Below are 23,287 nucleotides of genomic sequence, written 5' to 3'. Positions count from 1 at the left end.
TAGCGGTAAAGGACAGACTAGGTGCATGAAAATAAGTGGAAGAACCAGTATTGAAAAGATAAAGATGGTGATCAGAGAGCATACGCTCTACAGAGCGACCCCTTCCATCAATAACAGCACTTCCCCAGAGGGGATGATGTCCATTAAAGTCCCCCAGGAGTAGAAAGGGAAACGGCAACTGTTCAACGAGAGCATCAAGGTCTGATTGATCATATGTCTCTCCAGGTGACAGGTAGAGAGAACAAACAGTGATGGTATGACCCAAGAAAACACGGATGGCTACGGCCTCCAAGGTGGTGTTGAGTGACAAAGACATGCTGATCAACCAACAGTGTCACCCCTCCACGTACTCGTCCATCACACAACCTGTCATTTCTGTACAGAGAAAACTGCCGACTGGTGACTGTATCAGCAGGTTTCAGAAACGTTTCTTGTGAGGAAAGACATACAGGATGGTAGGAAGCAATCAGCGTTTTGATATCATTCAGATTAGAACGTAAACCTCGACAGTTCCATTGTATCAAGGTGGCCATTTTTAAGAACGGATAGGTGAAGTGGCTGGAGAACCCTTCGGTTTATGACCACGTCTTTTTTCTTTACTGTCTTTAGTCGGAGGAGGTCTATCAACCTCCATGGATCCTGCTCTGGGTCGGGTGGGCAGGTTTTTGTTATTGGAAGGGGAATCCAGTGACTGAGGACGCGAACGAATAATTGTTTTGTCTCTTGTGGTGGGAGAAAAAAGATGTATCAGAAGAAATGCCTGTATTTGAAACTGAAGGACGTGGATCATGAGGTTTGTTGGAAGGTATGGGAGGAACAGAGATGGGTGTGGAAGTCGATTCATCAACCTTTTTAACCACGAAGGTCAAAAGGCTTTTCATTTGTTTTGAAAACAATTCTCTTGGAGGCACAGAGAGATCTGTCTGCACTCCCACTGTAGTTGTGGAATGAAGTGCAGCAGCATATGTCCGAGATAGAGTTGTGGACAGCAATTTCCGAGCCTCAGGATAACTAATGTTATGTGTCGTTTTCAAACGTGTGTTACTGATGTTGAAGATTGCTGTTCTGAGTATTCAAGACGTGGTCGCTTACCCATTGACTGTTTTTTTACAATTTTATTTAAATTTTTTGGAGGATCCATAGGAAAAAGAAAAAATTTCGGTACCCACTGACCCCACCCCCCATGGAGCCCTACAAGGGAACGCACTACAAAGTCATGCAAGGACAATGCAGCAACGCCAGGGTTTCGTGAGCACTATACCCAAACACCAGCATCAGGCACAATGTCCACAACACCCGTTGAGAACTTCCAACACTGGTACTTGATTGACTCTAGCCCAAGTGGACCAGCCGACTGACCCAAGGGGGGCCACCCAAAGGCCACCCGTCTACAGGAATTCGAGGCCAAAGTGGTGTGTTAGGGTTGGACCCCTCAACCACCAAGATCCTCTCCTCCCCTTCACGGGTCGCCACGCACGGCAAACACGTGGGTGGATGTTTAGATCCCAGAGAAGGTAACCAGATAGAACAGAACCTTCCCTGGGAGGTCCCCTCACCACGTACAGGAATCCACACCAAGGGGTATATCCCTGTTAATATATGTTGTCCATCAGATATTGCATTTGTGTATTTCAATCATTACACTAACATTCTTAGAGAATCGTGTGCCTACATTATCAATTTAAGTCATTTAATAGTTATAAAAACTACATGTGTTAGGTATGTACTTATGTCATTAGCAGAATGATTTGCTCAAAAATATATTCACACTTGTGTATCACTATGTACTCTTAGATGAGAAAAGAATAACACAAGTTACGTTATATAATCTGTACATTAAGATTATTGGAAGATAAAATGTGGATGATTTTGAGTGTGAGAAAGAGTTCTAAAAGCGATTTGTGAAATCAACCCTACACTATAAAAACATCAGCCTCTTCTTGAACACTCAAAGTTTAACATAGAAGTGTAGCAGAGGCGAGTCTGTTGAGAAGTTGCCTTCTCAGTAGTGATTTGTGAATGCAAATAAGAGTATAGGTGATGACAACTATTACCTATTATAAAGCAGAATAGATAAATGATAAAATCAATTTCCTTCTATTATGGTAACTATAGCAAATACCATGTTTCAATATCAGTCATAATATGAGTTCTATATTAATAATAAATTCAACAATAAAACCATTTAATGCTATTATTGAAAGACATATGATAATAAATGATTAACATTAACTCCAAATTAATAACCATAAGAAACAGTTTTCAAACAGCAAGAGTCACGTAAACTAACTGATTAATCGTAATAACAATTAACTAACTGAGATTGGTTTTTCAATTCTTTATGTTTTCATTATTACAAGAAACTGATTAATTAAAATTAAATCACTAGTCCCATAAATAATCAACTGATCAAATTAAGGTTTCTGATCCACTTTATTTTCAATTATTCCATTATCTAAATAATCAAAGTATTGCCAAACTTGGTCACCCTGTCTTGACTATGACAAAACTACTGAGGCTATCTACTACTGTCACTCATTTTTAACACTGACTAGAGGGAAATCAATTGTATGGCAACACCTACCACAAGCCTTCTCCTTTCTTACAGAAATGCTGAACAAATGAAAGGCAACTACCTAAGACCCTATTGCCAACTTATATTTTGCTTGTAAATACCAAAGTTTGAGAAATATTTGTAATTCATTAATCAAATTCAATCAGTTAATTAGGCCATCACTTAATTAGCAAATACCACTACACAGCCAATCACTCAATACCAAAATTACAAACATTATGAATCAGAAACTATAAAGGACAGTAACATCAGACAATTCATCTATTAAACCTTCAGCCTGTTGTCAAAAAATACATGGGAAAATAACAAAGACTATAACTAAAGTACTTGACCTATACTAACAAAGAAGTTGTTAGCCACATTTGAGTTACTGAAAACTGTACCCAGTACAACAAGTTTTAGTATCAGCACTAAATCAGCAAGTACACACACTTCAACTATTTGTAATAAATATCTTGCAAAAGAAAAACACCCTGACAAACTCACTAAATGTACATTATTACTTTTTTGTTCTTTTAGTTATTGTGTAGTTAAATAAATAAAGATAAAATAAGCAAGACAAGATATATCATGTACTTGTGTTAACATAACTTCTTGTTCAATGCCATATCTTTTTTTCTAACTCATATTCAAATACCAAAATGTTTAGATAAATTAGGATTTATTTGCTATATATAATAGACATGCACAAACTATGTACTTATCACAAGCTGGTTGAGAAGATAGATGTTAACTACTTATTCTTATATTAGTAATATGTAGTTTTGTAAATGATATATGAAATATCTTGATCATACTACAAGAAACAACTGACACATTAAGGTGTGAAAATCGAACAAATGCATTACTTGTTTTTGCTAAAATGTTATGAAATAAATGTGTTTGGCTTCCTCATTTTGTCAAATGGATTCACTTAAAAGTTCATGATACACTATTGTGAGTAAATGTGCAAAAGCTACTTCAGATATTATACTGTTTATATATTATACTAAACTATTCTATGCAAGTTAAAATAAGTAGAAATTATACTGGACACTAACTTTAGCCAAATAGCCCACATTGAAATGCTGGCTCTAATTCTAGGTATGTTGGTGTTCTGACCAAGCAAAAAAGACTGGATCATAAGTTCATCTCACAGTCACTTGCAGTTCCTGAAAGTTGATTCAAGCAAAAAATATAGAAAAAAGGGATGAAATTTGCTAATAAAATATCAACAGAAACAGTGAAGAAATTTATTAAAATCATCCTTACAAGTAGTGGATGAATAAGGATAAGCTGACTAATTGTAATGCTAAAAATAAATGAGCATATTTCAACAAACACCTTAATTTCTTGCATTTAACATTAAACTAACTGTTCTTGCCAAGTCAGTATATGCATTTCAGCATCACAGCCCCTGATTCTATTACCATGTATATTGAATGGTGTAGTAATGAGGTCTATGATGCCAAAAAATGTTTATTTTTCATTACACAGTATCTAGAGGCAAGTACTTTCTTTATCATATTGTATTCCAACTTCTTTTGACAGCTGAGAGCACAAGCACTTGTATCCTAACAGCTCCAAACATCTTTGAACATACCACCTTCTTATATTTTCCTTCATTGGTTTTGATTTCCTATGGGTTCTTTATTTATGTAACCTTATTTGGAATGAAAAATCAAAATCTTAGTCAATAACTGGATTTACTGCATATTAAATATATAATATTTACATGTGTCATGTGCAGGGATGATAATCATTGATTGATAATCTTTGATACAAAGATTAGGGAGCTAATATTTTAAATAGACCATTCATTTGTTCAGCAATTGTTGTTAACCCTAGTGAATAATTCCTAGATTTAGAAACTGCTGTCAAGAATAAGTTTAATGTCTAAATTTTCATCATATGTATACATTACAACATTATAAAATTTGATGACTGACATGAGATGTGAAAGTCGTCGACATAGAGCCCGTTTGCAACAGTGAGAGGGAGTTGTTCAATAATGGCATTAATCTTTATACTGAAAAGTGTGACACTTTAAACACAGCCCTGAGGAACTCTAAGTACCTATAGAAAAGAACAAAAAAGTGTCAAACCCACACAAACTTGGAATCTCCTGTCCATCAAAACATTTTTAATAAAAATGGGCAAATGCTTACGTAACTCATATATATGGAGGTCTAACAAAATGCCGTACCTCCTTGTTGTATCATAAGCCTTCTCAATGTCAAAAATATTGATACATGATGTTGTAGTTTGAGAAATGATCCTCTAATTGACGTTTCAAGTCGAATTAGGTGGTCGACGGTGGAGCGCTGTCGTCAGAACTCCCAGTGGATGGGTAAGAGAAGGTTGTTTGATTTGAGGAACCAAACAAGACGAGCAATAACCAGGCTTAGAGAAAGGTAGGACAATAGCCTGGCACCAGGAATCAGGAAAAATCTTCTCCTGCTAGATCCAGAACAATCAGAAAAATAGCAAGAGAAGCAGGAGATAGATGGCACAGCATTTTATAGTGTATATCATCAGGTCCAACTGATGTACTGCCAGACCTATGAAGGGCCAGTTTGAGTTCCACTAGTGTAAAGGGACAATTAGTCAGAGACAATCAGCTCAAAAGGAAAGAGGTGATCGCTCTGCCCAAGTCTTGATGGCTAAGAAGGTGGAGAAAGAAGCAGAAATGCTAGATACCTGACAAAAGCTTTCACCTAGAGTATCAGCAATGCTCCGGGTTTCAGCTACTTATTGGCCATCAGAAAGCAAGATCGAGAGGAGTACAGAAATATATTGCCCACTGAACTTTCAAATCTTGTCTCACATGACTTTGGAACTGGTAGTAGAAGATATGCTGGTTGTGAACATAATCCAAGATTCCTTCTGGCTTTGACCTCTTGCCCACCGAGAATATGCACGGGCCCATTTTTGAGCCTTCTGTGCCATGTGTCAGGCAGGATTCCGCCAAGGACGTGGATGTCATTGAAAACATGTCAATGGTTTAGGAATACATTGAGCAGCTGCTTGTATAATACAGTCAGTTACTGCTGCTACACAGTCATTTATTGATGGCTTACAGACGATGGCAGGATCAAGTTCTGCAAGAGCAACAAAAGAGGGCCAATCTGCATGATCCAGCTTCCACCCGGGGTATACAGGTCAGGTGGCATTGACCATGGCCAGTCTCTCTCAATATTATAGGAAAATGATCACTGCCTCGTGGATTATTGTCAACCCTCCGTGAAAAATGAAAGAATAGCAAAGGGGAGCAAACTGAGAGATCAATACCAGTAAAGGACTGACTAGGTGCATGAAAATAAGTAGAAGAACCAGTATTGAAAAGAGAATGGTTGTGATCAGAAAGCGTACGCTTTACAGAGTGCCCCTCCTATCAATATCAGCACTTCCCCAGAGGGAATGATGTCCATTAAAGTCCCCTAGGATTAAAAAGAGAGACGGCAACTGTTCAATGAGTCAAGAAAACATGGATGGCTATGGCCTCCAAGGGTGTGTCTAGTGGCAAAGACAGGGTGGACACATGCTGATCAACCAACAGTGCCACCCCTCCATGCACTCATCCATCACACAGCCTGTCATTTCTGTACAAAGAAAACTGCCAAAAGGTGACTGTATGGGCAGGTTTCAGAAATGCTTCCTGTAAGGAAAGACGTATAGTGTGGTGAGAAGCAATCAGTGTTTTGATGTCATCCATATTAGAACGTAAACCTCAACAGTTCCATTGTATCAAGGTGGCCATTTTTTACTTTTCTGTAAGCAAATTGGGTGAAAACCTTTCTGTTTACAGCCACATATATGTTTTCTTTACTGTCTTTGTACGAAGGAGGTCTATCAACCTCCATGTATCCTGCCTTGGGTTGACTGGACAGGTCTTTGCTGTTGGAAGAGGATTCCAGTGACTGAGAACATGAATGAATAATCATTTTGCATCTTGGGGTGGGAGAAGAAGATGTATCTGAGGAAATACCTGTACACAAAACCAAACGAAGTGGACCTTTGGATTTGTTGGAATGTACGTAAGAGACAGAGATGGGTGTTGAAGTTGATTCATTAACTTTTTATCCATGAAGGTCAAAAGACTTTTCATTTGTTTTGAGAATGATTCTTTTGAAGGCACAGAGAGATCTGTCTGCACTCCCACTGTAGTAGTGGAATGAAGTACAGCAGCATACGTCCAAGATAAAGTGGTGGACTGCAACTTTCAAGCCTCAGGATAAGTAATGTTATGAATCATTTTCAAACACTACACCTCTTTTTCTTCCAACCATTTAGGGCAAGAACAAAAGTAGGACAGATGACAGCCATTGCAACTGATGCAATGAGGGTCTGTTTCACACTCATAAGCATCGTGGTCCTTGCCACAGCAACGAGCACTCGTCAAGGAACCATGACATAGCGTCTTTGAGTGACCAAACTGCTGACACTGGAAACATCAGAGAGAGTTTGGATTCTATGGCCTTTCCCTGCAATTAAGAAAACCTGCCTTGATAATGGCAGGTGGACGTGGTGATGTAAATGCCAGAATGAGGTTACAGGTCAACATCGTAATTCCATCTTTGCGAGTGGAGATACGCCTCACTGCAGAAACTCTGAGTGGAGAAACAAACAAGAATTTTTGATTCTGGGATGTTCTTCAAATCCCTCTCAACAAAAACTCCTCATGACAAATTCAAAGTAGCATGAGGTGTAACCTCAATAGGTATATCCCCAATTGCTTTTGAATGCAAGAGGAGTTCACTTTGTTGAGATGTAGATGTTTCAACAAATATGTCATCAGATCGAAGCTTCTTTACCAACTCTGGAGAACCAGCAAGCCCCTCTAGTCCCTTCTGAATGAAAAGAGAGACATTGGCCTCAAAGGTTTGTCTGAAAGAGAATGCAGTATAAGAAAATGAGGTACAACAAGTGTTACAGATGTTGAAGATTGCTGCTCAGAATCTTCAAGACATGGTCATTTACCTATGGAGTGTTTTTCATTATTTTTATTTGGAGGATCCCTAATAAAAAAAAGGAAATTTTGGTGTCCACTGACCCCACCCACCATGGAGCCCAACAAGGAGACGCACCACAACGTCAAATAAGGACACTGTAGCAACACCAGGATTTCATGAGCACTATACCCTAACGCCAGCATCAGATACAATGCCCACAATGCCTGCTGAGAACATCCAACACTGGTACTTGGTTGAACCTGGCTCAAGTGAACCAGCTGATTGACCCAAAGGGAGCCACCCCAAGGCTGCCCGTCTGCAGGAATTCAAGGCCAAAGTGGTGTGTTAGGGTTAGACCCCTCAACCACCAGGATCATCTCCTCCCCTTGATGGATTTCCAAACATGGCAAACATGTGGGTGGATGTTTAGATCTCAGAAGAAGTAAATTGAAATAACAGAACCTTCCCTGGGAGGTCCCCTCACCACATACAGGAATCCAAACCAAGGACCAAAAGTAACTGTACCAGTATGTGGACTTTGACAAAAATAGATTATTTAAAGCTCTGGATATAACTATGGTAATTATCTTTAACAATCACTTGTATACATGTCCGACTTATTTTAATATACTATTTTGAAACAAGTGGACTGCGTACTGTTTGTTTATTGTTGAAATTTATGACAAACAAATCACAGGCACCTACTAAAAATAATCCTGACAAGTTACAGTTATTTATGGTTGGTTTGTTTTTTGCAACTTTTTGTTTTATCTTCAAAAAAAGTGTAAAAACATACATGTGGAATATATATCAAAAGTATATTATCATAACATATTAGTGTTTTTTGCCAATGGAAAACTTCAGTTTGCTTTTCTTTCTCAGTAGTATAGCCTGACAACTCTTCATTTTTGTACCCAAAAAACTCTCTTGTTCCTTTAAGAACTCAAAGTTGTTTTGTCAATAGAAAAAACTTCTCAAATCATATATGCCACTGTAAATCCTTTTCACTGAGTAGCTTCAAGTAGTTTTTCACAAAGTAGCCTCACCAAACCATTGGAAATTTATATCTTGTCAATTAACTTTTTCCCTTCAATTTCCACTGTTTTTTTTATTATAAAAATTCATTCTTGCCAGCTCCTTTACTCAGGCTATGATATGAAGCAACTCGTCCCTGCACTGAAAAACACTATTAAATATTGCACTTGGAATAAGCTTTAACACATCTAAACTTTATCTTCATTAGAAAATTACTGATGTTTTGCAGAGCTTAAACTTTTGTTAAGCAAATGGCATCCTTTCCTATCTAACCACAGTTGTATTTACAATTAGTTACTTTAAACATTCACCGAACTGTAAGGCAAAGCCAAGCAAGTTTTGGCAAACAATCTAATGCAATTATGCTTCTTTCCTTTTCTTAAGGCTTCACAGCATTGTTTTAATAATTTACTAATTTCCAAAGAACATTATTTGCTTCATTTCTCTGAAAACCACTCTTCTCTTTATTACTCTCAAGAAAATATTGAGGCCATTCTAGTCCAGCAGCATCAACTTCTCTGCTACTAAAACAGATATGCCTCAATGAGACGATAGTGCCCACCAATAAACCTTGCCAACTGTTTGTCCTGAATGATGGGTAAAATGATGCAATTGTTTTTGGACAGGACTCCCATGATAGAAGTTAATTTTCTACTTAAGTTAATAGTAAAACAGTAAAATATAAAACATCAGAAATATTTATTTAAATCACCAGGTTTCATAACCAAGTTATAGGTTTTACTTCTTGTAACAACAATACTGACATTTAATGTAATTTATTATCCATGTTATATGTTTCTACTAAAGAAGAACCACATCAGCATAAACTACTTCTGACTCAGATAACTTAAGTTTCATTTAAACAGTGGGACTACAATAACAAATAACTAAATGTAACATCTGTATAAATAATTCTACTTATTTTAATAACTTTTCAAATATTGCTGCATTAAACTTTCTGGTAATCAAGTGTTTCCCTCTTAAGTCTGTTTCAGGAAGTTCTTCTTTATTAGTTGTTTTTTTTTTTTTCTTTGAGATTTTGTACAATGAAACATTGATATTTATTCCTGATAATATAATAAATGAAAAATGGGGACAATAGCAAGATCCTATCATGGCTTTTTTTATCTGCTTTTCAATCAACCTGTATACTCTCTATTATATTGTCACAAAGCAAACATCAAAACCATTAAATATTCTTCACAGAAAAGGAAAAAAAAAAAATTGACCTTATGACATTTCTTCTTGTTGGTAATATGATGATAGGAAGTTATTTAGCAGTTTTAACAGTAATCATTATTAAACCAGTAAAGTAGTCTTGTATGGCTGTGTGATATTGTAATTGGTTAATAATGATATCAAAATCACATTTTATTGGCTGATGTGATACAATTGGTACCTCATCAGGCAGCATTTGATTTAATGTTATAAGGCAGAAATAAAACAAAAGATAAAATACAATAGGAGTAATACATTTTCGGTTCTGACCAATGTAGTTAGCTTGCTTTATTCAGAAGTTAATTTTTCTACATGGACATAACAGATTAAAATGAATTCTATGAAAGTTTTATGTTCCTTTGACTTCACACACTTTAACAGTATGTCATCAATGCCAACTGAAAAGAAGTTTCGTGAAATATTCCAATAAAACAACTCTACCTAAAAAAATACTTAGGTTCACACAACTGTACGCTAATGAAAAACTTAGTTAATACGTCTGACCAATACTGTGAAGAAACAATGCTATCAAAGTGTTTATGAATATACAAGTGTTTATATTCATTTTTTTAAAGATTTCTTAATAGAATAATTAATTGCAAACTGTATAATTTTGGTATGATACTTTTACATGACTACTACTACTGAAGGAAAATACTTAAGAAGGTTAGTTTTTAGGTATTTGATAATTTTTCATCAAATGATCAATTTCCAGTCTGTTTACCTTTCATATTAATAATATCCTGTCAGGGGCATTTTTAAAAGATTACTTAAGCTAAATCATGAGTAATTTTTATTCTTCCCACACAAGTAATTCACATGGTTACAAATGAAACATATCTAATAATGAGAATAATTTTTACCTATTCTATCACATGTTCATTAGTGTTATCTATTCTACCAAATAGTTTACTACAACTTTCTGTGCCTTACCTATTCTATCAAAGAGTTCACCTCCTGCAGCATATTCTAGGAAGATATACTGACAAGATCTTTCACTTCGCTGCCCAAAGAATTTGATAATATTTTCATGACTTAACATGCGATGAATACAAATCTACAGACAGAGTGAAGCATATTTCAGTTTCTAAAAACATCAAAAATTAATGTTTAGCACTGAAAGGTGTGTCCAACATTAAAATAATTTTGTTTGACCCAATATATCTAAAAAAAGAAAAAAAAACTTATGGGTACAGATTCTGCATTTTAACAAATACAAAAAGAAATAAAGTTACATGTTCGTTTTGTTTTGGAATGCATAACCCAAATATATATACCTGCATTTATATGTATTGTTTCTGGTATACTAATCACTTTTAATTGCTTCTACTCAGTCTGAGTAGAAATGCTCCAGTAAAAAAAATATATATATAGAACAGAAAATCCTTGTCCAGTAGAATAAATATTTAGATAAAAAAAACAGTATAAGACTTCCTAATAAAAACCTTTACCTCTTTTCTGACACATTCTGCAGCATCCTTCTTATTCAAAAGATTCAAAACTTTAACAGCTACAGCTTCCCCTGTTGTTTGGTTTACTAGTAGCTTTACTCTAAATAAAAAGTGTAATGGCACCATATTAACACAAACTGTGACTTTTAATGACATATTTATGTTCTTTCTTCACTGCACTAAAATTATCTTGAATAATCACTATAATTAATGAGAACCATATACATTATATGAAGGTAACAAAATCACACATTTATCTGAATTTTAAACTTCAAACATTTTCTCCCTACTAAAAATACAATCAACAATAGAAATACCATACACTATCATTACACAGTGAATAAAAGTTTGGTAGGTGTGCTGAACCAACAGTTATAATTGTTCTTTTTAATAAAAAGAAATAAATCAAACATTTAAATAATTTTTAATATCTAATACTGCTACTATTAGTATTCATTTCTTTTTTATATGAACTGGACAAAATAAATTAGAGGACAAATTTTTGGTAAATATTCTTAAGAAGCTATAATACGCACTCTATTAAAGTAACCAATGCCTCCCTAAGGAAAATCATAACGTATCAACCTATCATACTTGTTTTATAATTGTTAACTCAAATTTGAGATCATGTTTATTTATTTAACCACATTTCATTTTCAACATAATGTTAAACACACCTGGTCATGTGTATAAAAATTATGTTATAAACTAAAATTTACAAAGCAAATAAGCCACATGAAATGAAAGTTATTTTTTTTCACTTAATAGCTTATAACTGTGCTGAATAGATGATAGGTTATATTTTTAAGGTTCTTATATATGCAACAACAGTTTGCATTGCTATAATACAGTTTCAGGATGATACCACATAGTATAACATGCAAATATTCAACTCCCAATTTTGAAACATGCAATTTCTATCATAAAACTTACTCTCCATAGGCACCTTCTCCTAGTGTATGTAGCAGATCCCAGCCTTCTACAAATTCTTTCACCATCTTTAACACTGGACCTCAAGTTGGTCCAATGGTCTTATCTGTTAAAAAATGAAAATAAATTGTGTAACAGTTTTGAAAAGTTTAACACTATTTAGTATGAAGATAAATAATAGTAAGTGAAGTACCACTGCTATTGACAGAAATATTCTCTACCAAATCAAACTTGCATTACTTTTCATAAACCAAATAATAATTAAACAGTTTTAATAAAATTAAAATTATTTATTTGCTCGACAATAAGTTAAATGTTAATAATATATTAATATGCAGTTAAGCCACATTATACTATAAATTTTCAATTCTATACTGCTAATAGTAATACTTCAAATTATACAATTATACGAAGACTTCTATTCGAGCCATGAGAGGCAGGTGGTTAAAAATGGTTATTTACATTTAAATTTAAATTCAAAACATTTATAGAGTTTATAATCAACAATAAAATTCACTGGCATTGTATTAGTAATAACGAGTACTTTAAGTAACTGTGATGTTGGACATGTAAAATAAGAAAGAATAATAAACAACTCATATTTCCATTCGAAATTGTCTTCAATTTTAATAAAGTTACATACCAAATTACGATAAATTATTACGTCACCAAACACTATCAGTAGAATTATGAAACACGTTGACTGAAACATGCGACTTTAATTCCCGCCAGAGAAATATCCAGTTGTTCTATAGAGGGCGATATACACGTAATTAGTATAAAAGATTTTTTTTTACAAAAGTAAAACTCAGGAAAACATCGTATACATTACATTCACTTTCACAAAACCACCTCACTGGTTAAACTTTATAAAGATAAAACACCCACAAATATTATATTTTCTTTCATGCAACTTTTACATGGTCATATATTTGTACCTATTCGTTGTTAAAACATGAAATAAAATAGTAATAAACAAGTTAACCTCATTTAAATAAAAACTAGCTTTCATTTAAAGAGTTAATTTACCCAAATTTCTTGCAAGCTTGAAAGGCTATGTCTATTTCATGCAACGTTTGACTTGTTTGGTCAGCGAATAAATTTACGGATTTACAAAACTAAAATTGGAATCTTGGCTTTCCGCAACAGACAGACAAATGTGGCTTTGCGCAAAACTATTAACATACAAAGAATCCTATTTTAAACCTACATAAATTGAATAAGGCATTTGCTATTTTTTTAAGTTTATCGTCACATTGAGTGACACATAGACTCAATAGCTAGGTAAAAGAGACTCCTATGTTCAAGTATAACTATTCATAACTTAAAACTGCTGATCAGATGTTGTGCGGTCAATTAGTTGCATCCACTGTTTAATAAAATTTAACTCATAAGAGACAATTGAATAAAATATACGGTCTTTTAAAGATAAAAATGAACAAAAAGGAAGCAATTACTATTACTTATCCAAATATTTCATGTATGTTACAGCGTATCTAAGTAAAAATAATTGTTATTGGAATTATTAATCTAGAAATGAGAATTCTAGGCTGATGTATTAACTTATGGGTTGCAAACCTATAGCTCACTAATACTAGAATGAACACACACAAAAATGTGTGAAACGAATCTCATACTTACACTAATGATATTTTTCTCAATCTTTCTCTTGTTTTCTTGAATAGCAAAAATGCTTTTATGTTCTTTAATTTGCATTTATAAGTAACTGCTCTTCACATGAAGGATATAATGGTGGAATAAAGATTATTCTTTGTCTGATGGATATCAACTTACTTTGACTAATTAAACTTATAAAGAAAGCGTATTTGCATATTAGTTGTTGGTGGTGTCCGTGTATAATGACTGAAATGGTTATAAATTTAGCCATTGCACGACCAGTTTATAGTATATCTTGTGTTAGGTGTTTTCAGGTACCTTTTGACCAAATTCATATAAGGTTAGAGAAAATAAAGTATAAAATAATTGTTGAGAAAATGTTCCATATTCATTCAGAAGGCTTTAGATGTTAAGGAAATGAAATTTATAATTTTTCAGATGAAACAATTTTTTTTTTTTAATTTTATCATGCAAATCACTTCACAATCAGAGTAGTCAACACTCGATTCCATGTATTTATGGAGAAATCTTTAGTAAAAGTATTTAGTTAAAAATGATTTTTGTATACAAAAGGCAATACTGATTCATAAAAATTTGCCAAATTTTGTTAAGATACAGCATTATAATAAAATATATACTATGGAAACTATGATGGCTACTTTGCGGTCACAAAGTGTGTTACATCTGAAAAGCCCGTATAGAAAACGTTATGCTATATTTCCAATGATATAATTTAGTAGGCTGGTAAATAATTTCTGCAATCCAGGTTTGTCTCTTTAACAGGTGTAAAAAGGGGCACTCATTTTTAACACTGTGATTCATAGTGGTGAGGTATCTTTCAGGATGGAAAGGATTCTTTTGATATTGATGAAAAATTGTGAAATCTGGAGTCGTGCAGAGTTGTACGAACATTTTACTGCTCTGTGACTCTGGACTAAGGAGAATCTATTTATTGGGAGATAAAAATTCCTTTGAATGACTTCCATCCAGATCTGAGAATATTGAGGTATCTCTCCCTGAAATGTATTGGGATAATGAGAGGAGAGCTTTGGCCAGGTACAAAGGGCCTTCTGAGTGAGGCCAAATTGATCACACCTCAATACTCATAGCGACAACAAGAGAGAATTTAAACCAGTTTCTAAAACATTTTAAGCAGGTCATAGCCTGGAATTGATGGACCCAGAAAGAAATTATGCAATGCCTGGTCCTGAACTTGGATGCTCGAGTCTTCAACACTGTTTAACCCCTGGATGAGCAGCAGCAGTAGCTCAAGAGACGCTAACCAGCAGTAAATGCTGTGATAAATACTCTAAAAACTAATACAGTTAAAAACAAGTTTAGCAGCCAACTTAGAGAAACACAACAGGCAGCTGCACCAAAGATTTTAGTAATCATTCAGCTCTTTCCAAGCTGAATGGAGCATGGTACGTGCCGGTAATGGTGTAAAAGGCATAATACACATAAATTATGAAAACTGTAAAGACTGTGATATTTCAAACTATCTAAATGCTAGTGATGAAAAATTAGACTTTAGAAAAACTGAATCTTCACTATAATAAAGACAGTTTTATCTGTGCGAAGGATGAGCTGATGTATTATGTAAAAACTATTTAATGTTACTCAGATCAAACCCAGAAACACTGGACTGTAGGAATGTATGTTGTGGAGGGAGTTCCTTTTATGCATGGTTTCCATAGCTGTGTTACGTGGTACTGATATATTAGTCCTTGTATGATTTAACCACAGAACACAGCTATGGAAACCATGCATAAAAGGAACTGTTTCCGTCCAAAAAAGCAGGCATCATTAGCTTCGGTAGTAATCTGCTCAAACAAAGGATGAAGACTGGGTGTTGATTGGTAATTTCTGGTGATGGGTTATCCAGATGGACATTGGAATGATCATGGATATAATGGGTGAAGATAACTGATGCTAGTGGTAATAATAGAGTAGTGGCTATCGGATCACAGTCGAAAGCAAATATAAAGCTACTGTATTTGATAACTTGTCGACGATTATGTTTATGATGTAAATCCATATCAGCAAAAAGTATCTCAGTGTTTTATTCGGTGAATATACGTAGGTGTTTGTAGGTGTATATGGTTGATTGGGTTGAATAACGATATTTCAACACCATATAAATACAGGCGACACACTCCCAGTAAAGCAACCACCATGTTGGTTTCCTTAGATTACTAAGGAGTACACAAGCTCTAAATTATTGTAGCTACTATAACACAGAGTCACCCAGCCTTAGGAAAGATTTCCGTCCTTTCCAATAATAATTGTTAAAAATAAAGATGATAAAATAATTCTGAGTGGATTTTAGATGGGTAAGCACAGCAGGTTGAATTGATATATTCCCTTTTTCATGGACAGATAGATGTTTGAAAATGTTGGAAAGTTCCACTTTGTTTGAAATTTTAAATTTGCTGCATTACAAAAAATAACTAAAACTATTTTTATCGTGAGAGGCAGTCTACATTAGTTATTGTAATGCAATACATTATGTGTAATGAAACAGCTATACTTTAGTAGGTGATGAAACGTAAACTCAAAGGACTGCAATAGAAGAGCTACCTTGTTTTGTCGACCATGTTTGGTTTTTTGGTTGCACTATTCAGTTTACAACTGAGAACCTGAACATTATATTTCGTCACTTAAAAATGACAGGCTTAAACTTGAAACCAGAAAGTATTTAATCGTACACATAGAAGTGTACTTGTCATATTGTGAAGAGAGAGAGATTTTAATGGCCCTGTCTAATATAGCCATGATGTGAGGTTGTCCTCGAACCGTGATGAAGCATAAAAATCAACAGTTACTTTGGACTTGCATAGTGCTACCAATGATTTATAATCATCTTCTCAAAGGTAGCATAACCTTTGTCAGCTTTTGAAAAATGTAAGCCTTCTTTGGTTACAGCAATAAATGCAATCAGACTATTCAGTAAAAGATAGACCTGGATATTACTAGTTCAATCCAAATTTTCCAATTTGCCCATGAAGAAGAAAGGTCCATCTTTCAAAAGCATTCGGGCTATATGGTTTTTATTCATATCTATCATTAAGTATTTGTTGTCCTTGACTGTTTCACAAAATTAGCTCAGTCTTTGGTCAATACTAGCACAAACCATTGTAAATATGATCGCAAAGTGCTGGATAGTACAATTTGTAGTACTAAAAGTTATATACATGGAACAAGAAGTTGACTTGAACAGCTTAGTTGTATAATGTAAGGTATTGTGAATACTCTTCTTTTATTGTATCATCCCCAGTCTAAAGGCTTGGTAGAACACTTACCAAGTTTATTAATTCAAACAAAACTGACTGGAGTAAACACTTGTTATATGTGATGATAGTAATGGAACACAGATCAACTGGTTCTTCGCTGAACCTGTTTAAGTTCTGAAAGGAAGTGTTGCTCCCTGTGGATCCTTCATCTTGAAGAAAAATTTTCCAGTCTCTTCAAAAGTTTGAAGTATAAACTTTTATAAATAATAAATAATGGTCAACGAAATGGATTTGCCTGACAGCAACTTGGGACAGCAATATGATGAGGAAAGAAGTTCAATGATAAGATCAAGATGGATGAAAGAACGGGCATTGTAATCTAACGAATGGGTGTGGCTGTGATATATTCCAGCTGCACAATAGCTACTGACTTAGATTCGGCTGAATTGGTTTGCATCTAATACTCAAACAAGTTTGTTTTCTAATATGTGAGGTACAGTGAACATGATGTATATGACAGTTCAGATAAAGAATGTGTCAATAAGCTGAATCTATAACTTGCAGATAAGCCTATGGTACACTGGCTTGACCAGAATTCTAGGAAAAAAACTGGTGAGTCAAGGAGAGGCCGAAGCTGCTGTTTTGAGTCATCTTGACTCGCCTTACGAAGAAGAAGCTGTAAATACTAATTTATTAATCTAGTATGAGGAGTCATTGACAATAGATGGGCCTAACTGTCAATCACCAAATCTAAGACAATATTTAGTTTAAACAATCAATGACTGAGAGAAAGTAGTGCTTCTTACTTTCTAAGCTATCATATAGTAAGGTCTGGTAGAATGTAAAGAAAATATTTATGCTAACTTAGCCGAATGGTGGGAACTATTCAGAGCATGTTAGACATTTCATTAATCATCAGATCTATGATTGCTGAGGGAATCTAGCTTTCCCTGAGTATGATTATGAGAACAGTAGTAATAGCACGAATTTTATTCATAGTAATTAGACTTTTAGTTGGAAAGTCTTGATTTCTTTGAAGTTTACCAGTTGTTATTTATTCCATGAAGTACAAAGTAAGAATGAGTTGAGTTTGACAACTCCTATATAACACTACTGTCGCTACTCACCTTAGCTTCTACAAGTAATTCAAATATTATTAAACTTGTTTATGCTAATGCGGGATTATTTTCTGAGATTCAGTAACAGTGCAAACATCCTATCAACTCCAGAGAGGAAAGAGGAGGAAGTCTGCGCTGAACAGGACCGTACCTGGTACAAAACATGGATCGAATCCTGATGAAGAAGAATAGCTTTGTTTTAGCTTTAGCTTGAGGCAAACTTATAAACTATTAACACTCCTACGAAAAGTGGGGCCTAATAGGCCCCAGAGCAACTTGAAAGGTTATTAATATTAGGCTAATAATTTTGTATTTAAATGAAATTGCCATTTAAATCCATTAATGAATGGATTAACGAGATCCCCACTGTCCCTATCTACTATCTAGCGAAACCACAGCCAGGGGAACGGGCTTGGAGAAATCAGGACTAGAAACGTCTTTTCGTAGGAGTGTTAACGTACTGGACAAAGTGTGATGTTGACATAAGTATACGGCGTTATACTTATGTAACAAAAACAAAAACATACGTGTGTGGCATTATGTTGAAAATATTACACAGATGCTTTCATAAATAATTCAAAGAAAGCGGCTACACAAAGAGAATGGTAAAACTAGGGTGTGTATCTCATTATACTAGTCGAAACGATACGTATCTAGACAATGAAGTTTTATTTACGTTTGTTACAAAGTTTAGCAGTTTTATGTGTATATACTGCTAACACTGTCTTATATAGATACTTCACACTTTACAGTACATTTCCAAATTCTCAGATTTGATCAACTACATGCAGGTGGCAAGAGAAATAAATAAAAAGTTTATTTCATGAAAGAGATAATAGTAACACAAAGACTAACAGTAACACTGTGGCAAGATAAATAAAACTTTTACCTGGGGTTTATATAACATAGATTTACCTGGTGTTTTCCAAAAGTATAGTTTAAAGATATTTTAATTTCGATGAATTGGAATATGATGAGGGTGTGAAACTATCATTATTACATTAAATTCTCAAATGATAGTTTTTGTGTCGTAGCAAATACACATGGTGTACACAGTATTTTATTTGGTTGTTACAGGAGTATTTTCAGTTACATAAATCAGGAATATTTTAATAATCAAACAATTTGACTGAATATTTTCAATGACGTTTCATAACAAAATGCAATTTTGAAGCATTCAAATATACCCTGAAAGTGTAATGGAGGAGTGGAAGGTGCCATTTCTTTTTACTGTAACCAAACTCTGTCTATGTGGTAATAGGCTAAGGATGAGACTGTGTTGAAGTGGTTAGCATATTTGAATTATACACTGATCAAGTCTATGGATGAGGATGTAATGCTTACTGCAAGGGCTTGCAACATATGTGGTCAAGTTAGTTCTGCAGTTATCACAGGATGCACTATTACTTTTGATGGTAGAGATAAAACCAGTTTGAAGGCAGGATTACCCATGTTATCAAGAATCAAGTAATGACAATGACTCTGGAAGACTTATCCTTCAAGCAACACATCAGCCTTCATTCATACTACTCCTGTTAGAGCTGAAACCTGAGGAACAACAAGGCTTTGTTCAGCTGAAAGATGATGATATAAAAGAAGAATCAAATACATTTAAAAGCCAAAAAGAGTTTCCTGATACTGTGTGTATTTTAATGGATGCCCAAGTCTTGAGAAAAAAAGGAATTGAAGCAGTTTACAGGACAAATGTTGACAATTCAAATGATTCTTGGACCAGATCCAACTGTCAATACTGAAACTCCTACGTCAATGTCCTAGTTATTGGCTCTTGGCCATTCAGCTATGATCTGTACAGTCATCTTGAGTGAAAGGCCACCCATAAAAAGACACTGAGACCCATTCTAGAGGGTGGCAGGGTAGAACTCTCAAACAAACCACCAAAGATGATATCACATACCATTGAATGCTCAAAATTCTAGCAATAGAAAGGACTATCAGAACATGACCACCAATTGAACAGAAACATGGTCTCTGTACAACTGAGAAGAAGATTGGCTGAGGTAAAGGTAACCCCTTTTATGTGAAGGAGGTGCAGTTCCTACAGATAAGGCTTACTCATACTGAGAAAACCTTAAGTAAACCAGAAATAATCAAAGGGAGGCTATGGTGGTTCTGAGAAACCTATTGGTCATATTGAGGTGAATGGCAGAAACACCTCAATCTCAGGTTGAGTGTGCATTTTGTAATAAAGATTTACAGCATTGTAACTCACTTTGTACCTTGATTTTAATTCAGAGCAACATCTTCTTTCTATAGTTGCACTATTCAGTTGCACACAGAAAATCACACATTTATCTTCCTGACAGTTAGTTTCTTTGTTCTTTTTACTATTTTGGTAAAAAGTTGATTTTTGTTTCACAATAAGGTTTTCTTTTGATATTTTGAAGCATCTCATTGGTGCCCTCATTTTTATTTTAATGGAGGTTCTTATTTTTTCATGTATTTTAATTTATCACTTTAAAAGTCTTCTTTCATTGGAGGTAGTGACTAAGTAATTTGTTAAAGGGTTGTTATTCTGCTTCCTTTCCATTTGTTTTAGTTTTTATTCAGGATTAAAGTGTACAGAATATCTCTTCATTTTATTTTGGTTTTAATTTGCATAACTATAAGAGTGTATTTTTACATTGCTTTTTTCTCTGTACTTATCTTTCTAAAAAACATTTTATATTTTTCGTTGTTAACAGGCGTTTTTATGTTCTTTAACATATTCCACATGGCTGAAATTAAAGTTAAAAAGCTTTTTCAGTATATATTATTATAGATGAAAAGAAAAGTTTAATATTTTTTCTGTAAAAGATTAAAATGATATTCGGTAAAACGGAAATGTTTTGGCTTGGTATGTTATCTTGTTTGACAACTCTTTTTTAAATGCAATCAGAGGATTTGTTTAATTTCTTTTACAATCCATGTGAAAGGGTTTTATTTTGTATTTATTTATAATTCCATGCTTGAAACACTTCATTATTCAATCTAGACTTTTTGTCACACCTTTGAATATTGGGGTAAAATATATTTCAGACAATACCTAACTGAGATGCCACTGAAATCATGGGTATGATGCTGTTGGCATATTCAAGGACTCCAACCTTCTGAAAAGTATTTAGTCCCTGGTCCATAATGACAAAACTCTGTAGTAATATTAATTGCAGAAGCCTTCTTTCCTGTTCTGTTGTATTTTTAAGATAATTAATTTTCTCGAAAAAAGTAGATTAGACCTAATATATACTGGAAGTTTAACAAAATATACAGAGCAGTAATACTTAGTTCCACTAAAACTAACTGAAACTGTGATAACAAATAAATTTTCTGGATGCAAGTATAATATACAGTAAAAAACAGTTTTTTTATAACACAACAAATCAACTGCATTTGTACTCCACTTTAAGGATGACAAATAAATGCCTTTATTAGAGCTGAGAATAAGTCAGGTTGGCTAAATTTCCTAAAAAAAAAATTTTTTCCAAACTGACCAACTAACTCAAGATAATGTTTCAAATTGTCTAAATCTCATATTAATTAGTTGAACCAGCAATGCAGAACTTACACAAAGTTAAGAGCTTTATTCATGTGATTAATCATTTTCATTCAAGTATAAGGGAAATTGCTGCCTTAAGATATCATTCAACCTTCCATAGAAAAATACTGCTGTTCAAGTTCATGCAGAAGGTGTAGTTTTATACTGATATCTTAAATGTGCAGACTGTGTTATCTCCAAAGAAATAACAAAATATAAGTGACTTTAATGAAATGAAGTTAATGACTTTATTAGTCAAATGTTATATGAAACTATATAGACCTAAAATTAAACAAACATTTTAAAAATTCTATGTTAAGAGGAGGTAGAAAATGCATGCAGTGCCAGCATACCACTCATATCTAGTTATGCACATGACTTGATTTAACTTAAAACCATAATTAATGTGAAGTAAGGAACAAACATGCCCAAAATATGGGAAAACTGCATTGTTGAAAATGAAATTTTCACATCATCACAAATGAAGTCAGTCCTGCAACCTCTCATACAGTAAGTGAATGCTTTACAAACTGAACTAGCACTTTCTATTAAGGTATTTTTAACAACTCAAGCTACCACATTCTTAATTTGATGAAAATAAATAGTTGTATGATGTTATTAAATATTTTCTAATTTTTTGCATGCTAACTTGCTTTACAAGAAACAAATTAATTAAAATGACTTAAATTGCTTGTAATTTAATTAGGCAGACTTATTAGGACACACTAAGTGATTGATTGCAATGTGATTTCATCTAGCAATACAAATTAGAAACCATTGCACTGTCATGGTTAAAATAGTTTTTACAGTTGATTACAGATTAATTAATGTTCATTTGGATTCTAGTGAAAAATGTTGAGTTCCAGCTGTCTTTGAGTACAGTTGAGACAAACTTCATGAGGTTTGTAAGATTAGCCAAAGAAATTTTTGAATCTCATTGTGCATAAGTTAAAAGTGGTAGCCTATACTATTTTGAAAAGAAAATAACTCTGAGCAGAAAAGAGGCAGTTCAACATATTTTATATTTAAATAAAATTAATATGGTTGGCACCAGTGATACAGCAGTATGTCTGTGGACTCACACCACTAGAAACTGGGCAGAACACAGATAGTCCATCATGTAGATTTACTATAAACAAACAAACCTAAAAGACTTTTATGACTGTTTCTATTACATTGTATGTTTTATGTTTGTAAAGAGTTTCTTTTCTGAGCATTCTCAAAGTTTAAGAATGGTTTTGTTTAGCATGTTTTTGTAATTCATTTTTCTTTGCAATAAGATTTGATGTAAAGGTTTCATTATTTTAGTTATTTCTTTTCATTATTGTGTACTTTTATGTCCGATTAAGCAAAAGTTACTTTTAACTTTTATTGTTTTTAGTGTAATTATAATGTGAAATAGTTCATTTAGTAAAGGATACTTTCTTTGTGTATAATATGCTTATTGTTTAAGTGTATTTGAAATATGCATGATTTCACTCATCAAGGTTATTTTTATTTGCTTTATTATGCATATTTAATTTTTTCCTTGTGTTTTTCCAAAAATTTATTAGATTAAGTGAAAAATGGTTCCTTATAATAAATGATATATAGTAATTTTGATTTGTTTTTTGAATTTTTTGCAAAGCTACACAAAGGCTATCTGTG

The 23,287-nt window shown here is 33.9% G+C and overlaps 1 protein-coding gene across 1 annotated transcript in view; it reads right to left on the bottom strand.

The window, feature by feature from the left end:
• LOC143240509 (serine/threonine-protein kinase Chk1-like) overlaps positions 1-12,770 on the bottom strand; it is a 47,470-nt gene extending 34,700 nt beyond the window's left edge. The window contains 4 exon segments of the mRNA XM_076483042.1: positions 10,693-10,816; positions 11,211-11,310; positions 12,144-12,246; positions 12,685-12,770. Of these exon segments, the coding sequence (XP_076339157.1) occupies positions 10,693-10,816; positions 11,211-11,310; positions 12,144-12,208 (289 nt within the window). The 5' untranslated portion in view covers positions 12,209-12,246; positions 12,685-12,770.
• Between the last annotated feature and the right edge of the window lie 10,517 nt (positions 12,771-23,287).

This window comes from Tachypleus tridentatus, chromosome 13, assembly GCF_004210375.1.
Source record: "Tachypleus tridentatus isolate NWPU-2018 chromosome 13, ASM421037v1, whole genome shotgun sequence".
Classification (NCBI taxonomy): Eukaryota; Metazoa; Arthropoda; class Merostomata; order Xiphosura; family Limulidae; genus Tachypleus; species Tachypleus tridentatus.
The sequence above is the reverse complement of the archived record's forward strand: the minus strand, read 5'-3'. Positions and strand labels throughout refer to the sequence as shown.